The 24,191-nt window shown below is 36.1% G+C and overlaps 2 protein-coding genes across 2 annotated transcripts in view; both read left to right on the top strand.

Annotated features, from left to right (window-relative positions):
* The first annotated feature begins 3,202 nt into the window (after positions 1-3,202).
* On the top strand, positions 3,203-9,597 carry LOC132129112 (serine--tRNA ligase, cytoplasmic-like). The gene is made up of 11 exons (XM_059540572.1): positions 3,203-3,391; positions 5,294-5,364; positions 5,471-5,551; positions 5,871-6,029; positions 6,164-6,307; positions 6,466-6,621; positions 6,772-6,993; positions 7,161-7,290; positions 7,402-7,559; positions 7,658-7,787; positions 9,296-9,597. The coding sequence occupies exons 1-11, from the start codon at positions 3,256-3,258 to the stop codon at positions 9,454-9,456; spliced, it is 1,548 nt and encodes a 515-aa protein (XP_059396555.1). The 5' UTR covers positions 3,203-3,255; the 3' UTR covers positions 9,457-9,597.
* Positions 9,598-13,553: 3,956 nt separating this feature from the next.
* Positions 13,554-24,191, top strand: part of LOC132129545 (MICOS complex subunit mic25a-like) — a 63,696-nt gene continuing 53,058 nt past the window's right edge. The window contains exons 1-3 of the mRNA XM_059541174.1: positions 13,554-13,608; positions 13,724-13,844; positions 14,777-14,921. Coding sequence (XP_059397157.1) covers positions 13,554-13,608; positions 13,724-13,844; positions 14,777-14,921 — 321 coding nt within the window. The remainder of the gene's footprint in view (positions 13,609-13,723; positions 13,845-14,776; positions 14,922-24,191) is intronic.

A 24,191-nucleotide genomic window follows, 5' to 3' on the forward strand; every position in this document is an offset into this window, starting at 1 on the left:
TAAATGTAAATGTGTATTAACACATCTCTGTATAAGCTAATGCTTTAATAGTTACATAAAATATTTAGGAAACTGTATGAATGCATGATGTTTTAAAAATAAACTTTCATTGCTTTTGTAAATATCTAGGGCTATTTTGTCTGACTGATACAGTACATAATGTTTTTGAATTGGTGTACAATCTGAAACAGCTGGCTCTTCACACAAAATACCTCCTATTAGAAAAGCCTTGAGTTATGAATATGAAATGTATCAACACAACATCAAGTTTATTACATACGTTTTTTTCTTGCATTTGATCTATGGCAAATAATTATGGAGGTAAATCAGTAGCTAAACTCGAGAGTTTGAAGATCTGAATGTGAGAACTTGTCATATTAATATTTGTATTTGTAAGTTAAAATTTACACTCACAGCTCTGATGTGAAAAGCTGAAGCTTTCAATTTGCACACACAGACAATGATCAAAACACCCGTGTTTTGAATTGGAAGTTGTAGATTAATAGTCACAAATGTGTAGAATGACATTCACACAAAGAAAATGACATACACACATGTTTACGACATATTTACTTTTGCACTTTACTTCAGTTACGCTGCACAACGTCAAGTCGGCACTTACAACCTCTCAGATCTGGAAGTACAAGTTCAAATCCTAGTGCTCTGACTTTTGCTACTCTTTTTGCGATATTCTGTTGCAAAACTCACTTGTGCACTTGTATATGCAGATGTGAGAGAGCAGAGCTGGGGGCGGGGCTTTGGTGCGAATGAAGACATTTTATTGGTCGATGGCCGACCAATGAATAACGCCAACTGTTCTCACTGAATATCCTTAGCTTTGACAGGATTTTAAGACACTGCATTCATTTTGCCATTCAGGTATTATCTAGTAGACAAATAATGCAACATATTTTATATGTATATCCCACTGCATATTGCAGAGTAAACTCGCTGTACCAGAGCATGCTTTGATCTCACCGCCACGCGGTCACGTGGTTCATGGAGCTATCAATAGTACTAAACTAAACGTTTTGTCAATATGCTTGAAATGTATTAAATGGGACAGACAGTAGTTTCATTATATTTGCAGCGATTTCTAGTAATTTGTAACACATAAAGTGCATTGATTATACATGGATAACTACGTTGACTAATGACTATGCCTTACAATAGCATTTTATACTGGAAAATGGAACAGCATTATGTTCTCATACTCCTCCTTGGCAGTTAAATGTGACTAAACAATTAAGTGTAACTTTTAACCAATAAAATAACTGTACTACATGTTAACTCAGTCCTGTTTAGTTCATTTGAAGAGATCATGGTACTAAATAATATGCGCAATAATTATGGTCCATGAATGACCATTTGAAATATAACATTTTCTAATATGGTTATTATTTATACTACAATAACTGTAGTATTTAGGTTTAAATTCCAGTGCAAAGAGGCACGCTTTAAATTAGAGGCATTTGGTGGACAGAAAGATAATATTCATATGCAATTCCATTGCTTAAACACTGATGGCCTTGTTGATGTTTAATAAATACATGTATTTAGCTCTACTAGTTGCTCAAAACAGTATTTCTGGTCATAAGTGCTTATTTTTTAGGTTTTGCTGTTTAATGTACATTTAGACATCATTAAACACTCGATTTTTATTTAAAAAAAAATTAATAATAATAATGTTGCATTTAAAAAGATTCATTACTGACAAGCAAATTAGGAATTTAACCCACTGAAGATGTTAAAATTATTTTTATAAAACATAAAAATAATAAAAACAGCATTATATTGCAACTCTGGTACAGTGATATGCAGTGGGATATACATATAAAATATGTTGCATTATTTTTCTACTAGAAAATACCTGAATGGCAAAATGAATGCAGTGTCTTAAAATCCTGTCAAAGCTAAGGATATTCAGTGAAAACAGTTGGCGTTGTTCATTGGTCGGGCATCGACCAATAAAATGTCTTCATTCGCACCAAAGCCCCGCCCCCAGCTCTGCTCTCTCACATCTGCATATACAACTGCACAAGTGAGTTTTGCAACAGAATACCGCAAAAAGAGTAGCAAAAGTCAGAGCGCTAGGATTTGAACTTGTACTTCCAGATCTGAGAGGTTGTAAGTGCCGACTTGACGTTGTGCAGCGAAACTGAAGTAAAGTGCAAAAGTAAATATGTCGTAAACATGTGTGTATGTCATTTTCTTTGTGTGAATGTCATTCTACACATTTGTGACTATTAATCTACAACTTCCAATTCAAAACACGGGTGTTTTGATCATTGTCTGTGTGTGCAAATTGAAAGATTCAACTTTTCACATCAGAGCTGTGAGTGTAAATTTTAACTTACAAATACAAATATTAATATGACAAGTTCTCACATTCAGATCTTCAACCTCTCGAGTTTTGCTACTGAAACCTTTATAAATAATTGTCTTTCCACAATACAGTAAAACAATTGTAAATTCCATTGCCACTAAACTTGTTAAATCTTGCCAAAGCTATTGGAAACTTGGCAACACCAACAAAAACGAGTTTCAGCGTAACACACACACAAAAACCGATGCAGGTGTTTTTGTATTTTAAACGTTCACCCTTATTCAATTGTGGACTACTACTTTAGAATGAAATCTTTCACTTTGGGCTACACTTTCTTCTAGCATGTTTTCCATTGAACTATTTCAGTAAATAGTCACACAGGAGCATAATAACCCATTGGAGCAATAACCACATTAAAAGTCATCTAAATGTAAATAAAATGTGTGATGTAATGGATTGCTAGCTACAATTTTTGTCATGTAATTTGGTATCAGTAAAGGGCTACAATTTGTTAGTAATCTACCCAGCACTGGGTAATCTTAACCTGTCAGTAAAAAGTGGCCATAACCTGTCAACTTTATCTAGTAAAATCATTATGGTCACATAGAATGACTTTAATATCATGCAGTTAGAGGCAGTAAATACAGTAGATGACGTCCCAGTAGCAGTCAAATTGATGAATGCCACTATGGTGAAAGCTTGGCTCATGAATATTAATTAATTCACGCCTGCTCCGGGAAAGAAACATCGGTTTCAAATAATTAATATACATTAGCTCAGCCTTCGCCGTAGTATAATTCTGACATTCGCCGCTGCAGCGTGATGAATATTCATGAGTATTTGCTCTCTAGCGCCTCCCTTCCATATCCCTCCACACACTTTCGTTATTCCTTCCATTATCCGCACTGTACACCTCGTCCACAGGCATCATGGTGCTTGATTTAGACCTGTTTCGCACCGACAAAGGCGGCGATCCAGAAGTCGTGAGGGAAACGCAGAGGAAACGGTTCAAAGATGTGTCTCTGGTGGATAAACTGGTCGAGGCGGACACAGAATGGAGGAAATGTGAGTCGTATTAGGCTAACGCTACAGCATGGCAGCCCGTGAATGAGAACAGATTGTGACACGTATAACAGATCTTTCCTCAAACATTAAAACTTTACAAAGAGAAATACGGACTAATTACACTATAGCACACGATGAAGTTCATATTAAATGTGTATAAATGTTCAGAAACCGCGATACGAGTGTAACGTTACTGGAGTAACGTTAGCATGTAGCATTTACACAAATAGTTGACACAGCTGTAATAGTGCTTTACCTCTTTTACTTCATTTGATGAAACTAGTATGTGTTATTGAGCCTAATATGTTCATATCATATGTTATTCGGAGAGTTATGTGTTTGTATTGATGAAATGTGTCGCAGCAGCATCACCCGGCAGGATCTGATGCAATCTCTCTGGCAGTGAACCGGGAGGAGCTGCTGACTGTCAGTGCTGTCGAGTGACTGTCAGTGTTTTACCTTGTTCTTGACTTTGCCACTAAAGTGAAAGTATTAATTAAGGAATGACAGGCTTCCATTTTCATTCAGTACTCATTTAAATTCATCTAAAAGTCTCACTTTTAAGAGATTTGAGCTTGGTATGCTTTATCACAGGTAAAGGCTCACATAGAAGCTAGTTGTGTGTTCTTTAGATGGCTCTGCTTGTTTTGCTTTGTGTGATTCTTGTGAAAGCTGGCAATAATGTGTACAGGACAAAATCAAAAAAATTTTTTTTTGAAGAAATTAAATGAATCCTTTACTTTTTTTTATGACACTTAAGCACCCAATCAATTCTAATTATTATAATATATAGAAATAATGACTTTTTAAATTGCAAAGCGTGTGTACATAATTGTCATCTTTGTTTTGTAATGGATTATAATTATTTATATAATTATTTATATAATATTTTAAGATTTTTTAAATTATATATTTGTTTTAGTAATTTTAGAATTTTAACTTAAACTTATTTCTAATATTAATTTCAAGTTTTTTTTTGTGGAAAATTGCACTAGTGTATTATATTTTTATACAGTTGTTATAAATATTAATAGTAATATCTAATCAAAGTAGCAATCCTCCCTCTTGCAATGACATCTGTTCTCTGATGACCTTCCCCCATTTTTCTTCTGTTTCAGGAAGCTCTTTTACTTAGATATATATCATGATAGGGAAGAAAAGACTATTGCAACTTTCGTTTTGTGGCGACTTGACATTTTTTATTTAATATTTATATTTTATTTAAGGTTTATTTCAATGAATGTAAATTGTTGTATTACAGTATGTTATATTGTATTCCTTATTCTACTACTGAAAATATGGTAATACAATATATTGTAATACATTGTAATTTAGGGCTGGGTCGTATATATATATCAGGTTGTATGATTTATCAATATATTTTTTGTAAACAATATGGTATGAGGCGATACCGTTTATTTCAGTATACAGTGTGAATTGATATGAGGCGAGCACATAACATTCTTTAAAATACAAGTTACATTCAAATAAAATTTAAAATAAATTTACATTCACTATATTTGTTTTCATAGCTTTTAATATGAACATTGTTGCATTTGACAAAATTAGGCAACATGTAAATAAAAGTTTTAAAAGAAATACATCTTTTTTTACAGAACAAAGAAAAACCAAGATATTTTTTTTTTGCACATATTGCCCAGCCCTAGTTTCATTTTTATTAGTTGGTGTAATACTTAATGTTATGAGAAATACAACTACTGAAAAGTAGACAAGATTAAATTAATTTGGCATAATTCCACATTTACTCATTTACCAACATTGTTCCTCTTCTCCAGGCCATTTCCAAACTTAAGACAGTATAATTACTCTTACCAGGCCACTTGCCAGCCTATCAGTGGCATGCACTGATGTAAAAAAATACTTCTCTTGTTTTGCCTTCAGGTCGCTTCACTGCAGATAATCTTAACAAGGCCAAGAATCTGTGCAGCAAAGCCATCGGGGAAAAAATGAAGGTATGTAATAATAGCTGTCAATCAGATGTTTGTTTTAATCTGTTATCATTAAGTAATTATAATATTATGCTTGCCAGTTTTATGATGATTTATTCTGTTTTTGCAGAAAAAAGAACCAGTTGGTGATGATGAAACTCTTCCAGAAGAGGCTCAGAATCTGGAAGCCCTCACAGGAGAAACATTATCAGTGAGTCAAGCAATAGCGACACATTAAATTCACCAAAAGTGACAGTGAAGACATTTATAATTCTCTGAAGGATCATGTTACACTGGAGACTGGATTAATGGCTGCTGCAAATTCAGTTTTGCCATCACAAAAATAAATTACACTTTAAATGGTTAGAATATTGCATAATATCACTACTTTTACTGTATATTTAATCAAATAAATGCAGCCTTGATGTGGAAGAGAGGCGTCTTTTGAAAGCATCTTTTGAATTAAAGTGCTTTAAACTCATCATCCACATGCATCTGTGACCAGTATTTCTTCATCCTGTCCCTGTCAGCCCCTCACGGTGACTCAGATAAAGAAGGTGAGGTTACTTGTGGATGAGGCCGTGCAGAAAACAGACAGCGACAGGTTAAAGCTGGAGGCCGAGCGTTTTGAGTACCTGAGAGAGATCGGCAACCTCCTGCATCCCTCTGTGCCCATCAGCAACGATGAGGTGATTCACACAATACACTGCAAACACCAAGAAACGTTCATGGAATTAGAATAGAGCAAATGAACCATACTACAATGATGCTGTTTAACTTCTTCATCTGGAGACTAGGATAAAGTGGTGATTCTCTTTCCCAGGATGCTGATAATAAGGTGGAACGCTCCTGGGGCGACTGCATGGCGCAGAAGAAGTACTCTCATGTGGACCTGGTTGTCATGGTGGATGGATACGAAGGGGAAAAAGGAGCCATCGTGGCTGGAAGCAGAGGATACTTCCTCAAGGTTTGTTGCCCTATAACAGAACTGAACAATCTGGAGCCATTTAGCTTTTTTCTAAATAATTAAAATCCGCTCTGTTGCCAGTTCTTCGAAACAAAAAAGCCAAAAAGCCCTCAACACCCATTTTTTAATTTCTTTGCTGATTTGTTTTATGGTTTCAGGGGCCTTTAGTTTTTTTGGAACAGGCATTAATTAACTATGCCCTGCGGATCCTGTACAGCAAGAGCTACACCCTCCTGTACACACCCTTCTTCATGAGGAAAGAAGTCATGCAGGAGGTCGCTCAGCTCAGCCAGTTTGACGAGGAGCTCTACAAGGTTTCGCCTTCAACTGCTACTTTATTTAGCCATCAATCTGAAATTTTATGTGATGTGATGTGATAAATTTGATGTGAGGAGTATTTATCTGACCCTAAACAAAGTTGTGAACCTGCAAAGAATTACGTTTCATGGAATGCGTTTGTTCAGGTGATCGGGAAGGGGAGTGAGAAGTCTGAAGACAATACGGTAGATGAGAAATATTTGATTGCCACATCGGAGCAGCCAATCGCCGCCTTCCTCAGAGATGAGTGGCTGAAGCCAGAAGACCTTCCCATCCGCTATGCCGGCATCTCCACCTGCTTCAGACAGGAAGTGGGCTCTCACGGCAGAGACACACGTGGGATCTTCAGGGTCCATCAGTTTGAGAAGGTCCGAACTTTTCTATAACCGTAATATTGGAAGAACAATGAAATATGTGCATTAAGATGACTTAATTTCATTATACGAAGAAGAGACCACTAGCCAATATCTGGTATACATTAGAAGAACAAAACTATATAATAGCAAAATCACAATCTTTCTCCATCGTTTTCCAGATTGAGCAATTTGTCTACGCCTCTCCATATGACGGCAAGTCCTGGGAAATGTTTGATGAGATGATTGGAACCGCTGAGGAGTTTTATCAGTCTTTAGGAATCCCCTACCGGATCGTCAGCATTGTGTCAGGTTTGCTAAAATTACTCTTTATTTTAATTGATAGCGCCATTGGGCGCCTGTTGTTGAAAATCAGTAATCCCAGAACAAAGCTTCAAATATATTGTTTGCTTTATTTCACAGGTGCTTTGAACCATGCTGCTAGTAAAAAGCTGGATTTAGAGGCTTGGTTCCCAGGCTCCCAGGCTTTTAGAGAGCTTGTGTCATGCTCAAACTGCACAGACTACCAGGCTCGCCGCTTGCGTATTCGCTACGGGCAGACCAAGAAAATGATGGACAAGGTACAGTTTTACTTCACAGTTCTGAGTTAGGATTCTGGGTAACCTGTATTTACTTTATCTAGCTGGTTTCATGGGTCTTTGTGTTTGTTCTCTTTAAGACTGAGTTCGTTCACATGCTAAATGCCACCATGTGTGCGACCACTCGTGTTATCTGTGCAATCCTGGAGAACTTTCAGACAGAGGAAGGCATCGTTATTCCAGAACCCCTCAAGGCATTCATGCCTCCAGGTGAGTATCGCGGAACATAGATCTACTAACCGTGATTTTGGTCAAGTTTGGCTCAAGCTTAAACTAAATGCATGAAAAAGACTTGAGAGGTGCTAGTTGTTTGTTTGGGGATGGCGTAGCTTATTCGATAAGGTCCGATAGTAATTCCTCTGAATGATTCCTAGTGCTGGTGCTGTATGTTTTTGATTTGCTATAAAGAAGTGATTCATAAGAATCATTTTTTTAGGAATAAGGCAACATTTTTTATGCTGTATGTTAGGGCTGCACAATTAATCAAATTTAAATAAAAAAATTAAATAAAATTTATGCATTTAGCAGACGCTTTTATCCAAGGGCACTTACACTGCATTCAGGCTATCAATTTTTACCTATCATGTGTTCCCGGGGAATCAAACTCCCAACCTTGCGCTTCATAGCGCAATGCTTTACCAATTGAGCTACAGGAACACTAATTTTACATTTTTTTTTATTTTTAAATTTCTAATCGCGATTATGATTACGGATGCCACAATAACATAATCGTTCAAAGCGGCAATTAATCGTCCACTTATGTTATTCTGCATGCTTAAGATGCTTTTTTTTCTTTCTACATATTATCTTAAGGGTTTTTCCACTGTTTAAATGTGAGTTTTAGTATAACTATACAATTATTATTATTTTTCTTTATCATTTAGAGAAGAAACCAATCTGATGTATAATTGACATTTGAGGTTTAATACTATAGTAAAGCACTAAAAGTTTTTTTCAGTTAGTTTTCAGACTACCGTATTTTCCGGACTATAAGTCACATTTTTTTTCATAGTTTGGATGGTCCTGTGACTTATAGTCAGGTGCGACTTATTTATCAAAATTAATTTGACATGAACCGAGAGAAATGAACTAAGAGACATGAACCAAGAGAAAACATTACCGTCTAGAGCCAGGAGAGGGCGCTCTTATGCTGCTCAGTGCTCCTGTAGTCTACTCTGAAGACATAGAGCGCCCTCTCGCGGCTGTAGACGGTAATGTTTTCTCGTGGACTGATGTGACTTATACTCAGGTGCGACTTATAGTCCGAAAAATACGGTAAATATTTTCATATAAAAATATGGCATGCAGTTGCATCAAACAATGGTATAAACATTCAATGTTAATTGTGATAATCGTAATTATTAATCACAATTACAATTTCAAGGGAATTATTGACAATTATGATTTGTCATAATCATGCAGCCCTACTGTATGTGTTTGATTTTCTAAAAAAGATCTGACTCATAAGAATTATTAATTTTGGTTGATTACTAGCTATACTTATTACAAAGTTCAGATTCATAAGTCATTCTTTGGCTCAAATTATTAATTTGTTTGGGAATCAGAATACACTGGTTGTGCTGTAGGAGTAGTAGTCATAAATCACAAGATTTGAGCTATGAGTAGGTCCTTTAGGTAGATGCTCATTGAATGTAGACTGTTTTCTCTGACAAGAAACCACCAGCTGTATATGTCAGTATTATGGTTTCTTTACTCAGGTTTAACAGAAATGATAAAGTTCGTGAAGCCAGCCCCTATCGACCAGGAGGCAACCAAGAAGCACAAGAAACAGCAGGAAGGAGGGAAGAAGAAGAAACAGCAGGGTGGTAATGCTGATCTAGAGAACAAGGTGGAGAACATGTCAGTCAATGACTCATAGACTCCTTTCAATCCCAGCCTTCTGTTTTGTGTACCCCATTCATAATCATTGTCCACTGAAACTGTCACACTGTCATGTCCCTGCCTCAGTTTACCTCTTCTAGGACAGTCCTATGAAAATAAGAAAGAAGTACCTTTATGGTATTGTAATTACCTGAGTCATTGTATTATAATTCTGCTGTTAAATTAAAGGGAACATGCATGGTTACATTCTGCATCAAGTGCCACATTAGAGGTGGGAATTTTAGGATATTCTGAATGGAAATCGGTTATGGATAACAGACAGACCTCTTTCAATATTCTCCCTTGCAGTTAATGATTGCGCTATAATTAAAGTGAAGGTCATTTTTGATTACTGTGCACTTGCTATACACTTTGTCACAAAAGTTACAGCAGTCAAAAATGCAGCTTCCTCTCATTCAAATCTTGTCTTATCCTTCATAGAAATATTACTACTTCTGATTTGTCTGTAAAACAGGGAATGCTATTATATGTACAGTACTTGCTAAGATGCTATGTGTGAGGAGTATGATGGCATTTGAGAATAAATCAATACCTGAAGGAGAACATTGTCTGGTCTCTGAATTATATTTTGTGTCATGCATTTGTTGAATGCTTTTAATATTAATTTATGGGTTGTTAAGTGGCTAATAATGATAGTAAAAGTTGCTCACTTGTATTTGAAAGGACTTAAAAATCAGAAGCAATATAGGACTATATAGAGTTGCTACATAATGTTATTTGGTTGACATTGTATTACACCAAGAATCAAATGACGTCAGAAAAGAAAACTTTTCTTTTTTTGTGGGTTGTGGGTCTAGTTGCTGTTTATGAGAGGTTCATCCACAGTCACTTTGTACACAATACTTTGTTGGAGGTAATAAAAAATGAAGTTGCAAGAAACATTACTCCTACCTGGGCTTTTGGAAGTAATTTTAATTAACAACTGAAGCATAGCCTCAGTCATACAACACTATTGGATAGCTTTACACCTTTAGTTTTCAGTTTCTTTAATTGATAGAGATAATAAACATTGCAGTTCGTAATTTAAAACACTACAAAAAAGCAAAACCTTGTGAAATACAAAGTACACCAAACCATTCAAATTAAATGAGCATTGACTAAATTGAAAAGTACGGCTTATTGACTGCAACTCCCAGAAGCCTTTACTCTAGTCGCCGATATATATCCAGAAATACTATTGGCTGATTGCACTGTCATTGGCCAATAATATGTCAGGATACTGCCCCTCACAAACTGCCACTTCCCAAAAGTAAGATGCAAATCTGTCAAACATATCGGCGTGTTTAAGCAATAATTTGTGTTGTGTTCTTTTTAGTAAAATAATAAAAATATCTATATTTTATTAAAGATCCGTTAAAGGAGCTGTAGCAAAAAAAAAAAAAAAAAAAAAGCGATGGGATCCGGAGAAAGCACGAGTTTCTTTCAGCCTAGACGAGGATGACCGGTTGAGGATTCTGCACGGAGTGAAGGTAACATTAATCCAGCATCCCGTATTTACTACCTACCTAACGTTACCAATCATTCTGGTTCACGATACGAATGTGTTTTTGTTTTTTTGCGTGTCAGTGTGACTTTTTTTCTCACGTGGATCTGTCGTCAGGTTACCCAAATTTCCTTCACTGAAAGGGACGAGTTTGAGAAAACGCCACAGTCAGTGTTGTTTCGGATGTCTGTCATTTCACGAACACATGGATATGTAGGAATTTTTTCGCACATGATTGACAGACTGGCTCTGGTTTAGGACAGTCGAGTCCTTGCTAATCTAGTAGTTCCTCAGGTGTCCAGAAATCTAATTGAAACCAAGTCCAGGTGTAACTTTACAGTCCTGGCAGCAAGGGCGTAGATTTGGTTTGAACATTGGGGGGGTTGAACGTTGTATGCTGCCCGTTATTTTTTTCAAAAAAAATTTTTTATGTGTATTGTTATTGGATAATTTATTTCTTCCTATCTATCTATCTATCTATCTATCTATCTATCTATCTATCTATCTATCTATCTATCTATCTATCTGGCAACATGCTTTAACTGATTACAAATTCAACATATACAAATATGAAAGAGACAACATTTAGACATTTATTTTAAGATTTTTACATTCCACCTTAATGCATTTTAATTTTTTTTCTAAAGGGAAACACATCTTTAAAACATTAAAGGCATTAATGTATAGCCTAACTTTACAAAACTGCTGTTTTTCTATACTGTTTCCTATTTTATTTTATTTGATTGATTGAATGGCATCTTCTTTACCTGATCACCTGCTCCTCCTCTCCCTCTGCTGATTTTTCTACCCTGCAGCTATATTTACCTCGAATCTGTTATAAAAACATGTTAAGAGATTATACACCTCATAACGTTTTGAAATAATCATCATTCATAAAATTTTAACATAATCTCTACTATCAAAAGAAAGAAATTAAGTATTGAAACCGCCAGTAGGCGGCAGTGTTTCACTGTTTTAATGAGTTAGCCACTTAAATCGTTAATTCATCCAATTCGTTCAAAAGTCAGATTAATTTAGTAAGAAAACAAACACCGATGTGAATACTTTTGTCGCTGATAATTACAGACACTATTGAAAAATACACTAGCAAAACAGACAGCTGCTTTGGTAACTTGTTATACTGATAGTTATAGCTAAATACATTGCAATGGATTAGCTAGCTAAAATATATGTGGTGTGTACTAACTATTACACAATATTCTCATACCTCATTCTCAGTACATGCTTAAATTTTTTTTGCATCCCTCTCTGACCAGCAGTTAAATATAGTCCGCTGTGCAGCGCTTCTCTTCATTTTTGGCGTGCTCTCCCATTCAAACACCACTCGCTTGTTTTTGGTTAAAGTGCGACTCATTAGAGTTGTGACGTTCGCGAACGAACCGATTCTTTTGAACGGCTCATAAACATGAACGATGGGAGCCGAGTCGCGGCTGGAGGGGAGCCGTTCTTTCTGTCGTTCTTTTTTCCTATGCGTATTTCACACAGATGCACACAAATGAGCTCCTCCGCGAGACAGAACAGTTATAGGGGGAGGGGCGCACCCAGCGCAGGCCAACCCTTTATAGCGTGATGATATTCGTTATTAGTTGTGCATGTTCATTGCAGCCCACTTTGTTATTGTTCATTGACTTGAAGGGGCTGATGTCCTATTTGCAAAGTTTACAGTAGTAATAGTATGTAGTATGTAGACATTTCCATTTTATTTATTCTAATTTTATCTACTTTAAATATTTTTTGTTTTCTATCAAAATGTTCTTGTGTGATAACAATGTTCTTGTGTGAAAGTGTTTGTAGTAAAAGCTGTTTTGCACAGAAATTCATTGCAGCCGGCTTTGTTTTTGATGTTTATTTGAGTAGGTATTGTATGAATAACATAAGTCAACCTAGCTTTACACACACACACACACACACACACACACACACAAAAGGTAAATCTAAAGGTAAATCCAAAATAGTGATGTCACTGTCTAAGCAGAGGGATTTGTGCAACCCTATGGAATATAGTCCACACATGACAAATGAGGTAATAATCAATATTTCAGAATAATTCAAACTCAGATATTGGTGTGTGATATCTGAGTTTTAATTATTTGGCTACAAATCTCACCTCATCATTCTTCCCAGTGATTATTTCCAGGATAAACTGAGATGCCCCCAAGCTGGCTTCTTAAATCTGACTAAATATTTAAAAGAGCCAAAAGAGCCGTTCTTTTGAACGGCTCTTTGAAAGGAACGGATCGCGAAGATCCGGATCCCCTCAAAGAGCCATAAATCCCATCACTACGACTCATTGGTTGGGCGTTACCAATCGGTTCAATGGAGGGGGAGTATTTTTTGTCTGATTTATTATGACATACTCATATTTGATTAGGAACAAAATTATTTTTACAAAATAAATGAATTCTATTTTTTCTTGTTATATTGAGTATATATTTGCTGGTTCCCAAAGATCGGAAGCATTTTATGAAATATGAGCACTCTTATAAAACTTTAATAGGCTTGTTGAGGACATCTGTGTAACATCTTCACTGTTTTTTTGTCCTTAGCTGTTTGAAGACGTCCTACAGCGCATGCAGAATGCCAATGCTGATCCAAGACCGTCTATCAACAATAAAGAAAACCTAGGTATGGCACGATATTGTCATAAATGTTTGCAGTTTATATGCATTGCTGTTGAGTGAGATGCAGTTAGTGAGATATTTAACTTTTAATGAAGGTTAATTTTTCTGTAACCTTGCAGGCCAGCAGACTCGACTTCCAGCACATCTGACCCGCAACCTCCAAAGACACAAGCCAGGGCAACTTCTCCTGACACTAAGAGGAGCTCAGGAAGAGGTACAGGGGCCGGGGCCGGCAAGAGAGTGCTAAACCTTCTGTGGGAAAGTTTAGAGAGAAAAATCTGTTTAAAAATGACTAAATAATAAAAAAAAGATAAGTTAATAGATATTATATAACTTTTACTTAAAAATGAAAATAAATAATATTATTTTATTAAAATAAATATACATGTAATTATATTAAAATTAATCAATTCTAAGATTTTATTTAAAATAGTTAAATAATACGAATAAGATTAAAATAGACAAGAAAACAAAAGAAATAAGATGAAATTGATAAAATAAATAATACATCTAAGAGTACAGTACTATAGTGAGCAGAACAAAAAAAGTAAATGCAATTTAATAGAAACTAAATATTTTCCAAATACTATAATTTTTGATATAGTATAGCTATTTGAATCTAAAATGGGTCTTATACATGAAAATATATAGCTGCCTTTAAAAAAACTCGTATTTGGCATTGCACTTAGAGACAGGATTTAGGACTTGAAAAACTGTTTATATATATCAACAATATATTAAAATCGCATAACACAGCGCCATTTTGAGCTGAGACAACTGATCCAGTCTGACAGACACCACCAATATTATTCCTAAACACAGATCCACATGACGCACCCTTGTGAAGAGCCTTTCTAGTTCTTTCTGAATCACTTAACGTGTTTTAAACATTTTCAACCAATTCATCTTGCATTTTTCCCAATTATGCTTCTAATCTAATAAAATATGCATTGATAAAATATGACATGAATGCTAAACACTGTAAAAAAAACTTAAATTAGAAGAGGACTCACTTTTTCCTGGATGCTTTTCAAGTGTGAATCATACAGTTGAAACAAGCTTAAGAACAAAGGACAAAACCCTGACGCTCTGTGGTAGGATTGAGAACGGCAGTGAGTGAATCATGGCTTGGCAACAGGCATGTCAATAAAGCTGTGTGTGTTCTTGCACAGGTATGAGCAGCAGCAGGCCATTATACAGGAGGAGCTGGCTCACATCGCACGCAAAGAGCGAGAGGCAGCCCGGCAGGACATCACTAGAGCGGTGCAGAGAGAACGAGTACAGATGCAGCAGGAGTCTGAGGAAACCAAACAGCTGGTGAGACTCTTCTACAAACACTTCAGGACAGAAGTGTAATGATGCATGCAAACACGCTCTGACTTCACTGTACTCTCAGACAAGCGGTGTAATTACTGTACATAATGTTAGGTTTTTCCATTTGTCAGGGCAGTTTGGTAACAATCATATTGTTTTTGAAATTGTCTTATGGCACTGTGGTGATATTCTTCTTTATGTGTACCATGGTAACGGCATCTTTTTAAATAAATAATGATGTTTACTGTTAGTAGTGTTAAGTTTTCTAAAGACCATGCATTCAAACTAGTTTTGCCATTGTTTCTTGTCTGGAGGTGTTTTAATAGCGTGTTTTAATTTAAATAGCAGCAGCATTACATTTTGTATGTTTGATTAATTTATGAGTCAGTTCAAATGGTTTGATTCAATAAATTCTATCGAAACTCGGATTTAAGAGATTTTTTTAAATTTTTATATTACTCAAGTATTGTGGTAGAGATTATGAACTAGTTTATAGTTATCTATTCAGTTTTTTGTTAAGCATTTAATAACTTGTTTCTTAAAACATATATTGCTGATTCTGAATTTTGATTCTGTTTTTAAACTATTTTAATGAGTAAAAAGGACACCCGTGACCCCACATTCTTTATTAATGCATCAAGTTAATAATGTATGCATTTAGTATAGTAGTATTTGTATTATATATATATATATATATATATATATATATATATATTACTTTGTTAATTTAACTGTGTTAAATATGACTAAGTTAATTACTATGTTAATTTAAAATGACTTTAACACATGGCCTTTAGTGCCTTTTTGCTTTCTTAGCTTTAGCAATTCACAATTCCACAATAAATAAATCTAATAAAAGAAAAAAAATGTATAACTTATATTCTTATCTCTTTTAATTTGCCAGTTTGAAAGTTTTTCTTTTTAAATAAAGTCCCGCAGCGAGGAACACTCGGCCTGGTCATGTCCCTGTCTGAGAAACACGCTGCTGCTGCTCTCTTGACACGGGTGAAATTGGCTTCTTTGAATTCCACTCGGTGTTTTCCTTTGTCCCATGTTCCACTTCCTCTCATCCACTTATTCAAGTCCTTTAAGGATTGTGTCCCTTCATTCTTGGGCCGCTGGAGGGGCCACCTTATCTAGTCTTATACGAGTTACACATGTACATGTCGTTGTCTTGTAGAAATTGGATTGAAGAACTATGTGTGTGATGTTGTACGTGACGGCCCGTCTTGATGGTGTGTTTTATCTGAGCTCTTGACATGTTCTGGACACTTAATAGAAGAGCTTCCCCTGGGCTCAAGCTTTGAAAAGTAAACGTGTGCATCTATGTGTGTGTGTGTGGAGACAGCTTGTAAAGGTAATTATGGCTCAATCCTCCTATTCATCCCTGAACATCGCTATCTCAACCTCAGTGTTTTCTTAGCAGATGTGTGAACATGGCCAGATGTCACCACAACCCTCAGCCGAGATTTGGATGTTTGTGTGGATGGATTTCTATTTTTTACACCAGTCGTTCTCAGCAGGTTTTGCTTCACTTTATATACTTGAAAAATATTTATTAATATTTGAAGTGGCTTTTATTTTTACAATTTAATACATTTTATTTTAAGTTTATTTATTACATTTTATTTCAGTTTAGTTTAATTTTAGTTTTTCAACTTAAACTTTTTCATTTCAGGTAGTTGCCAAGATGACAGTAATACTATTATTCAGCAAGAATGCATTAATTTGATCAAAAGTTATAATATTATCTAATACATATAAATCGTTCTTTTGAACTTTTCTATTCATCAGTAAAATCCTGAAAAAAAATGATCGTAGTTTCCATGAAAATATTAAGCTGCACAACTGTTTTCAACACCGATAATCTAAAAAAAATAGTTTTGAACACTTAATCAGATTTTTTTTAAAGGATCATGTGACCTTTAAGAAAATTCTGATTAAGGGTTGAAATTAATGACTGCTAAAAATGTGGCTTTGCATTACAGGGATAAATTACATTTAACTTATATTATAATAGAAAACAATTCTTTTAAATTTTAATGTTTGACAATATTGTGTTTTTACTAATTAAATGATTGTATGCATAAGATATCAACATTAAAAAGTATCTTACCAAAACAAAACTTTTGAACGATAGTGTAGGTCCAGCTTTATGCAACATTATCAAATATTATCTGTTTTATCAATCAATCAAATATTAAGTGATGGATGAGTAGAATTTGAATAGATTTTATTTAAAAACTAAAAATATTCTGGAACAAAAATTTGAACAAAAATTTCTTCCATTTGAAAGCTGAAAACCGATTTAATTAGCTATTCTACTGATGTAATGTAATATGGTCACTGGCATTTTATTATTTAAATTGTGATCTATAGTCTACGAACCTGCAACCCATCAGTGAATCACCCTATATATGTGGATTGCAAGCCACATGCAGCATCTCTGTGTGATGTAGATGCAATGAGAAGTCGTATCATTAATCAGAATGAAGCTGTGACATGGCAACTCCTCTGTGTTCTGCTGGTGCATTTCAGAGCACAACATCAAGGTCTGCGCCTATAAATATTCATGATTATCAATAATGTCCTGATCACTGGAGACCTCTCGTTAAACATGAGTCTTGGTGAGATATCACCACAGCCATCTGAGGAGGAATTGATTCTTTGCTATCTGTTTCATGTAAAAGGATGTTCAAATATTGATATAAAAGTGTTCCCGTTATAAATATTAGAAGTGTGTTCCAGTAAATGATGACAGCATGAATATGCCATGATTTGGTATTTTTACTCCGCATCTGTTCCAAAGTTGAATTGAGTGGCAGTAGTGTTTTTGGCCTGTGCATACAGTACTCTCTGTCTTGTCTGTTGCTGTGTTATAGTATATGATTGATCACCAGAAATCTTTTCAGGTGTGTTGTTGGTGGTGTTGCATATGTTGTTACAAATTTGAAGCGATTTATTTATGGAGAGTCACAGTTCGAAACAACTGAAGATGATTGTTTTGCTTGTTCATTTTGCTTTTTGTGAGTGTTTTGACTTCCCTTTTTCACTTTTTAGGGGGGATAGTTTTGTACTTGCATTGACATTTTGCCTTTTCATTACACTGATTTGATGTTTGAAAACCGCCTCACATAAAGGATTGCTGTTCTCTAAGATATTGTCTTTCACAAAGAGGGCAGTACAAATGTATTCATATGCAGTAATGTGTCACCTCCGCCTTTGCACTCGCACTCAGACTGCAGGAACAGTTTTTCTGTGAAATGCACCATTCACTGTCTGTTCATCTCCTGCCTTTCTTCCTCCCCCTATCTGCCAGGGCCTGTGCGGATGCCCTCCATGAGCTCTCACTGTAAATGACAAGCCTTCACAAGATTAATAAAAAACAACGGAGAGAGAGGGGAGGACTGTGGGTGATTTCTTTGCTCTTAAATGCATTAATGCGTTTCCTGGCCTGTTGGCAGGGAGAGGTGATAAGTTGCATTTGCATTTGGCACTCTCTTTCCACAGTTCCATTAAAAAGCTCGTCTCATTAACACCGCTTCACGCTCGCCGCCGAGCTGCCCGCCTGCTCCTCTAGCTCCGTTGTTACTTATGCATGAGAGATGCTAAAATAATCGGAGTGCTTTTATGACTGGTTTATCTCTGCGATAAGCACTCTGATCCTTTTCCAACCTCTCATACCTGAAAAAATTAATGATGTTTTTTAATTTTGGTTTTTGAGTGTACCTGCGATGGTATGACATCACTGCACTAAGTTTCACACTTGTGTGTGAATGGAGGCTGTGGGGGCTCATTTCCTGTTGTTCACTATAATCAGGTTGTTCAGTGATACGATTCAGTCACTTATTCATTTATATATATTCCCCGATCAGTATTTTGATGTTGCACTAGTAGTTCTTTGGCATCTTGAAATGTTGTTTTCTTTGAATATAATTTGTACATACAGTAAAATAGTGTTAATTCAGTTTTTAGTCACTAGATGGCGGAATAACTCTATAACACCACGTTACAATGCCAAAAAGGTCTTGAGTGCTAATTGGTATTGTAAAATGTTTTTGGTACATATTACAGTTTTTAAATTTGGAATAGTAGTCACTGTTTTTTGTTGCCACTGTCTCTTGAAGTGAGAAGACGGTGTGGTTTTAGCTCATGAGAGTAAACTGAAGCAAGGCAGACTTCATTCATTCATTAGGTTTGTCTAGACTTTTAGATTTAGTTTTTTGCTATTACATAATCTTTTGAGCTTGTCTGCTGTATAAAACATAATATTGTGAAATGTTTTTTAGAATGCAAAATAACTGTTTTATTAGAATGTTTATTCAAATTTAGCTTATTGCTGTGATGCAAATTAGAATTTTCAGCATCATTACTGCAGTCTAAATGTCACATGATACTTCAGAGATCATTGTGAAATACTGATTTGGTGCTCAAGGAACATTTCTTATCATCGATGTGGAAAACAGTTACACTACATATACAAACATGCATATATTTTTGTGGAAATATTTTTGAGGTTTGGACTTAGTAAGATGATTTAAAAAAAAAAAGAAAGAAAAAAAAAGAAAATTGATATAACAAGGGCTTTTATTTAACAAGGACTCATTAAACTGACCAAAAGCTACAGTAAAGACATGTATAATGTTAGAAAAGTTTTATGTTTTAAATAAATGCAGTTGATTTGAACTTTCCAATCATCAAAGTATCCTTAAAAAATTGTATCACCATTTCGCCAAAAAGCAACGTTGATAAGACGTATATGTCCCAAATATCATCAATTTAAATTAATTCAGGAAAAATAAACAGACTGTAACACACTGTAGTTTCACAAAAGCTCCTTCAAATTCTTTCTCTCTATATAAATATACAAGATAGAAAATGTCACTACAGTTCTTTATGTATTCATAATGTGTGTATTAAATATGACTAGTGATTTTCAGTGTAAATGAAAGCTTTAGCTCTTCATTAAGGCTTTGAAACTCCAGCCTCATAACAAACCTCATCACAGACATCAGCATCCCCCCACAACCTCCAGCAGAAGATAACAAGAAGCACACGCATCCCTTCGTTTATTTATTTACCTACTTTTCATCTCCCTTCGCCATGCAGTTTATCAGAGAAGCTCAGTGTGAGTAATCCAGTGCAGCGGGAGAGAGAGAAGAGAGTCGGTCTGGTAGCAGAGTCCTATCAGTAATTGTAATCTCAGTTCTGACATCGTCCTGCATGCAAAGCCATTAAGACTCCTGCGCTCTCTGAGCTCAAGCCAGGCCAGAGCTCAGGTAATTGCCAGCGGGGCCCGCGGCAGGCGGGTGGAGTGGATAGATTTTATCCGGTGCTCCCTGCACCGTTTCTTCCGTTCTAGCATCGCTGTTCAAGCAGGAGTTTGGGATAAAAGGGAATTAGGTGCAGGATTAGGTCTTGTGTTGTCTCTGTGTTTGTAAGTGTTTCCTTATCACTCTGTCGAAAGGGCTTTTTTTGAGTGTGTCACAGGTTGTTCTGGTAAGCGTCTTTGTGTCAGTTAAGAAGGATTTTGTAGTTTCCATGTCAACCTCAAAATGAAAGTGTTTGATTTAAGTTTGAGCAGTTTGTTAAATTAAACTTACTTATACTTTTTGTGACCTTCATTGAACAAACAATTAGAAAGTTATTTGTTGAGGAAGTGGCAGAGTTAAAATGGAACAAAACAGAGGCTGGATTCAAACCTGTGTTTCCTGTGCGGGCACCTAGCCTCAACATGAACAGACAGCATTTTAATAGAAATGCTGAGATTGGCTGTTTTTGGACTTTATTGACAGTGAAATTATCTTGTAATAGACAAATAATTTTAGCTGCTTTCAAATGTGCATGATCACCAAGGCTCCATGTGTCTGAATTAGAATTAGAAATTAGAAAATTAGTTTGAAAGATAAAGTTTGTTTTTGGACTTTCTTTGACTTTTATTGACTTTAGGATTAGAACGGAGACAGGTCAAGAAATTATTTGAGCAGAGGTAGGAAATAAGATTATTGCTGGATTTGAACCTTCATTTCCCATATGAGCACTAGGGCTGGTCCGAATACCATTTTTTGAACTTCGAAGCTTCAGTAGTAATCAACACAGAATATTTGAAGCTTCGGAAGAGAGGCTGAACATATTTTTCTCTTTAATAAAGACAGGAATCTTTGTGTGTCTGTCTGTCTGTTTGCATTTTTATTATGTCGAGAACATTCATCCAATCGACTTCCTACGTGCCGGGTGTATTGCTGCAGACCCAAGGGGTTTTATCATGTGTAAAATTACTGATTAACATGGAGGATAAAAGCAGCTCGTTTTTTTAAACCAACAATAAACTATAGGTGTATTACTTAAGCCCCTTTCACACTGCACGTCGGACCCGGCAAAATGCCGGAACATTGCCGGGTCGCCTTCTGTGTGAAAGCAAACACGTCCCGGGATTGATTCCGCCATTAAACCCGGGTCGGGGACCTAGTAACATTGCCGGGTTCAACCCGGGACAAGCGCTGTGTGAACAAAAGCCAGATCTAATGCCGTGTCGTAGTGATGATGCACGTTATCGCCCGACTCTTTTACTGGCTGTTTTGAAGGAAGATCAACGTTTGCGACAAAAAAATATGTGCAAACTCTAATGAAGCAGAGATCAGTTAGTTCCTCACTTTCTGCGCTGAAGCTGAGATCGTCGCTTGCTACAGTGAAAGTATAACGTGCCTAATGTTTTCGACTCGTACATTACACGTCATGCCCTGATGTCACGTTTCGTTACGGGATTTTTACGGGTTGTGTGTGAAAGCACGCACATATCCCGGGTAATCACTGGCAGTGTGAAAGTGCAAAATCTAGCGACCCTGGAGCAATTGCCGGAAAACTTTAGTCGTGTATTTGCCGGAATCGCAGTGTGAAAGCGGCTTTACAGAAATCAGGTGATTTTTCAAACTTGATGTGCTGTTGTTGTAGGCCAATAAAAAAAAGGCTATATTCAAGCGCAAATGATGCCGTTTCGAGGGGGATGCCAGGTGTAAAAAAAAAAGAAGAGATTATTCAAATCTCAAAATTGAAAATCGAACGCCAAACCACCGAACAAATATTTGATTAATCCAATATTCTGGTCCAGCCCTAATGAGCAACAAAATCGCACCTCATGTGATAACCAATAGCCCACATCTCAGACTTTTTTATTAAAGGTCATTTTGAGTATTTAAAAAGAAATGTTCCAGGATTTTGTTACTTTAATTGAACTGAAAATTTGAAATGGGAAGGAAATTATTTTGGGAGAGAGAGGACATGGAACTGGGACTAAATCTAAACCTACATTTCCCATGTGAACACGTGTTAACATGGCAATGACGTTCCTTGAGCTTTTTACAAAAGAAAAGGTGCAACTATGATAGATGATGGAGAACGGTATCATTTAGGGGCAGGTGACCCCTGAAGGCAGTCGGTATTATGGGTGCTAGCTATACACTTTACCTGCCATTCAGTAAAAGGAAGATGAGAATATAAAACATTTATACCTCATGAGCACTTGATCGTTTTGGGCTGATTCCTGTGTGTCTCCCTCTGGTCCCGAACGAATCCCAACCCTCCGTCAAATAGTTCTTCTAGATTTGTCTTGTTGCTCTAATCTCTTTTCCCTCATGTCCTCAATATCACGTTCGAGACCCTGCTGGAAAATGACATCGGCTCTCTCTGACACGGTGGTCGGATCAGGCTCAGATAAGAGGCGAAACGCCGGCAGAGAAATTATTCATGGCAACATCATGAGAGAAGCAAGTGGCCCTTCCTTCCCTTCCCCAGACGACCGCAGCGGCGTGCACTCTGGGTAGTCAGTTTGAATATTAAGTGCTAATTTATTGCGTAGCCGGAAGCTACGTGTTAAATAAACGCAGACAAGTAAATAGACGAGGAAGGCGGGAGGGAAGCTGTGCCCAGATATCAGATGGTAACGCAGCACATCCAACCTAGAGGGGATGACTGAGAATAAACACACACCGCAGGACACAACAGATGCGCTGTGTGTGTGTGTGTTTTTGCAAGAGACAAATCTGATAATATACAGCAACTGTTACTCATAACGTGTTTCAGTCACATTTCCTCCAATAGTTGAAATAAATCAAATCAGTTTTTCATAAGACCCAGGTTAATCAATAGCCGTCTGGTAAGAACGTTATCTAAAGTTTCACACGGGGAGAGCATTTAATTGGCGATTATCATTACTAGAGGTAGTAATAAACCGAAATGAGCCATTTTAATTATGTTTCTGAATTATGTGGTGTCTGACTGAAACATTTTAACATCCAAATCTCATTTTAGTTCGAACTGGTAACATTTAATGCTGAAATTTGTAAGTGTAACTGAGATGCTGTAATGCAGTGGTTCTCAACATTTTTGACTCCATAGGCCCTGATTGTCCACAAATTATTTAAAAAAATAGTTTTTACTCTTCTCTTTCTACCCTATAAAATTAAAAATTCATTATGCCAATAAAGTTAGAAGTTTGTATTCAATTTCATGACTTACCCAACTTTAGAAATGAAGGTTCCAACTAGTCGAACTAAAACAACTACACTTAAAACTGAAATAGAAATTTATAAAAACAGTATAGACATAAGCTAATAAAAATATTTTTTTTTATTTACATTTTTTATTATTATTATTATTATTTTTTTTTTTTTAACTAAAATTAAAACACTTACAAAAAACATAATTCAAAAGTCTTTGGGGTCTGAACAACATTAACTTTCATTGTTTGGACAAAATAACAAAGACATTTTTCAAAATATCATTTTTTTTTGTTCCACAGTTTCATTTGGTAAGCAGTATGACTTAGATGTTTTTTTTTTATTTCTGAAAAACATGTTATTTGAGCTATTTAAGCAACTCTGTTCAAACTACTTGCTGAATCTTTGATGGAGAAAACCGTGATAATGCGCTATAGCTGATGTAATGTGTTCAGCAGCCTTCAGTTCATCATTCCTCCAGTCGCATCACTTCTTCTTGTGCGTACGGCCTGTCACTTTGCATCTATCCTGGCCTGGGTGCTGAGTTACAGCCTAACACACATGCATCCACCATTGTTTATGGTAAACCAACTCTGAGCAGGGCTCATTTCTAGACTTATCAGTGTAATTCATGCTTGCCTGAGTATTATCAGCCTGTTCCAGATTCCAACAGAGTGTTACATGAGTGCAGCACGCCAATCAGATTGGCTTTGTCACCACAGAGAATTTAAAGAGGATAAATAAAGAAATGACAAGGCGTGTGTGTAGGCAGGAGCTG

The sequence above is a fragment of the Carassius carassius genome, chromosome 46 (genome assembly GCF_963082965.1).
Source record: "Carassius carassius chromosome 46, fCarCar2.1, whole genome shotgun sequence".
Lineage (NCBI taxonomy): Eukaryota > Metazoa > Chordata > Actinopteri > Cypriniformes > Cyprinidae > Carassius > Carassius carassius.

Coding starts and splice junctions, on each gene's coding strand:
- LOC132129112 (XM_059540572.1), top strand. CDS start 3,256: ATGGTGCTTGATTTAGACCTGTTTCGCACCGACAAAGGCGGCGATCCA. Junction 5,552..5,870: donor TCACAGGAGAAACATTATCA/GTGAGTCAAGCA, acceptor TGTCCCTGTCAG/CCCCTCACGGTGACTCAGAT. Junction 7,291..7,401: donor GATCGTCAGCATTGTGTCAG/GTTTGCTAAAAT, acceptor TTTATTTCACAG/GTGCTTTGAACCATGCTGCT.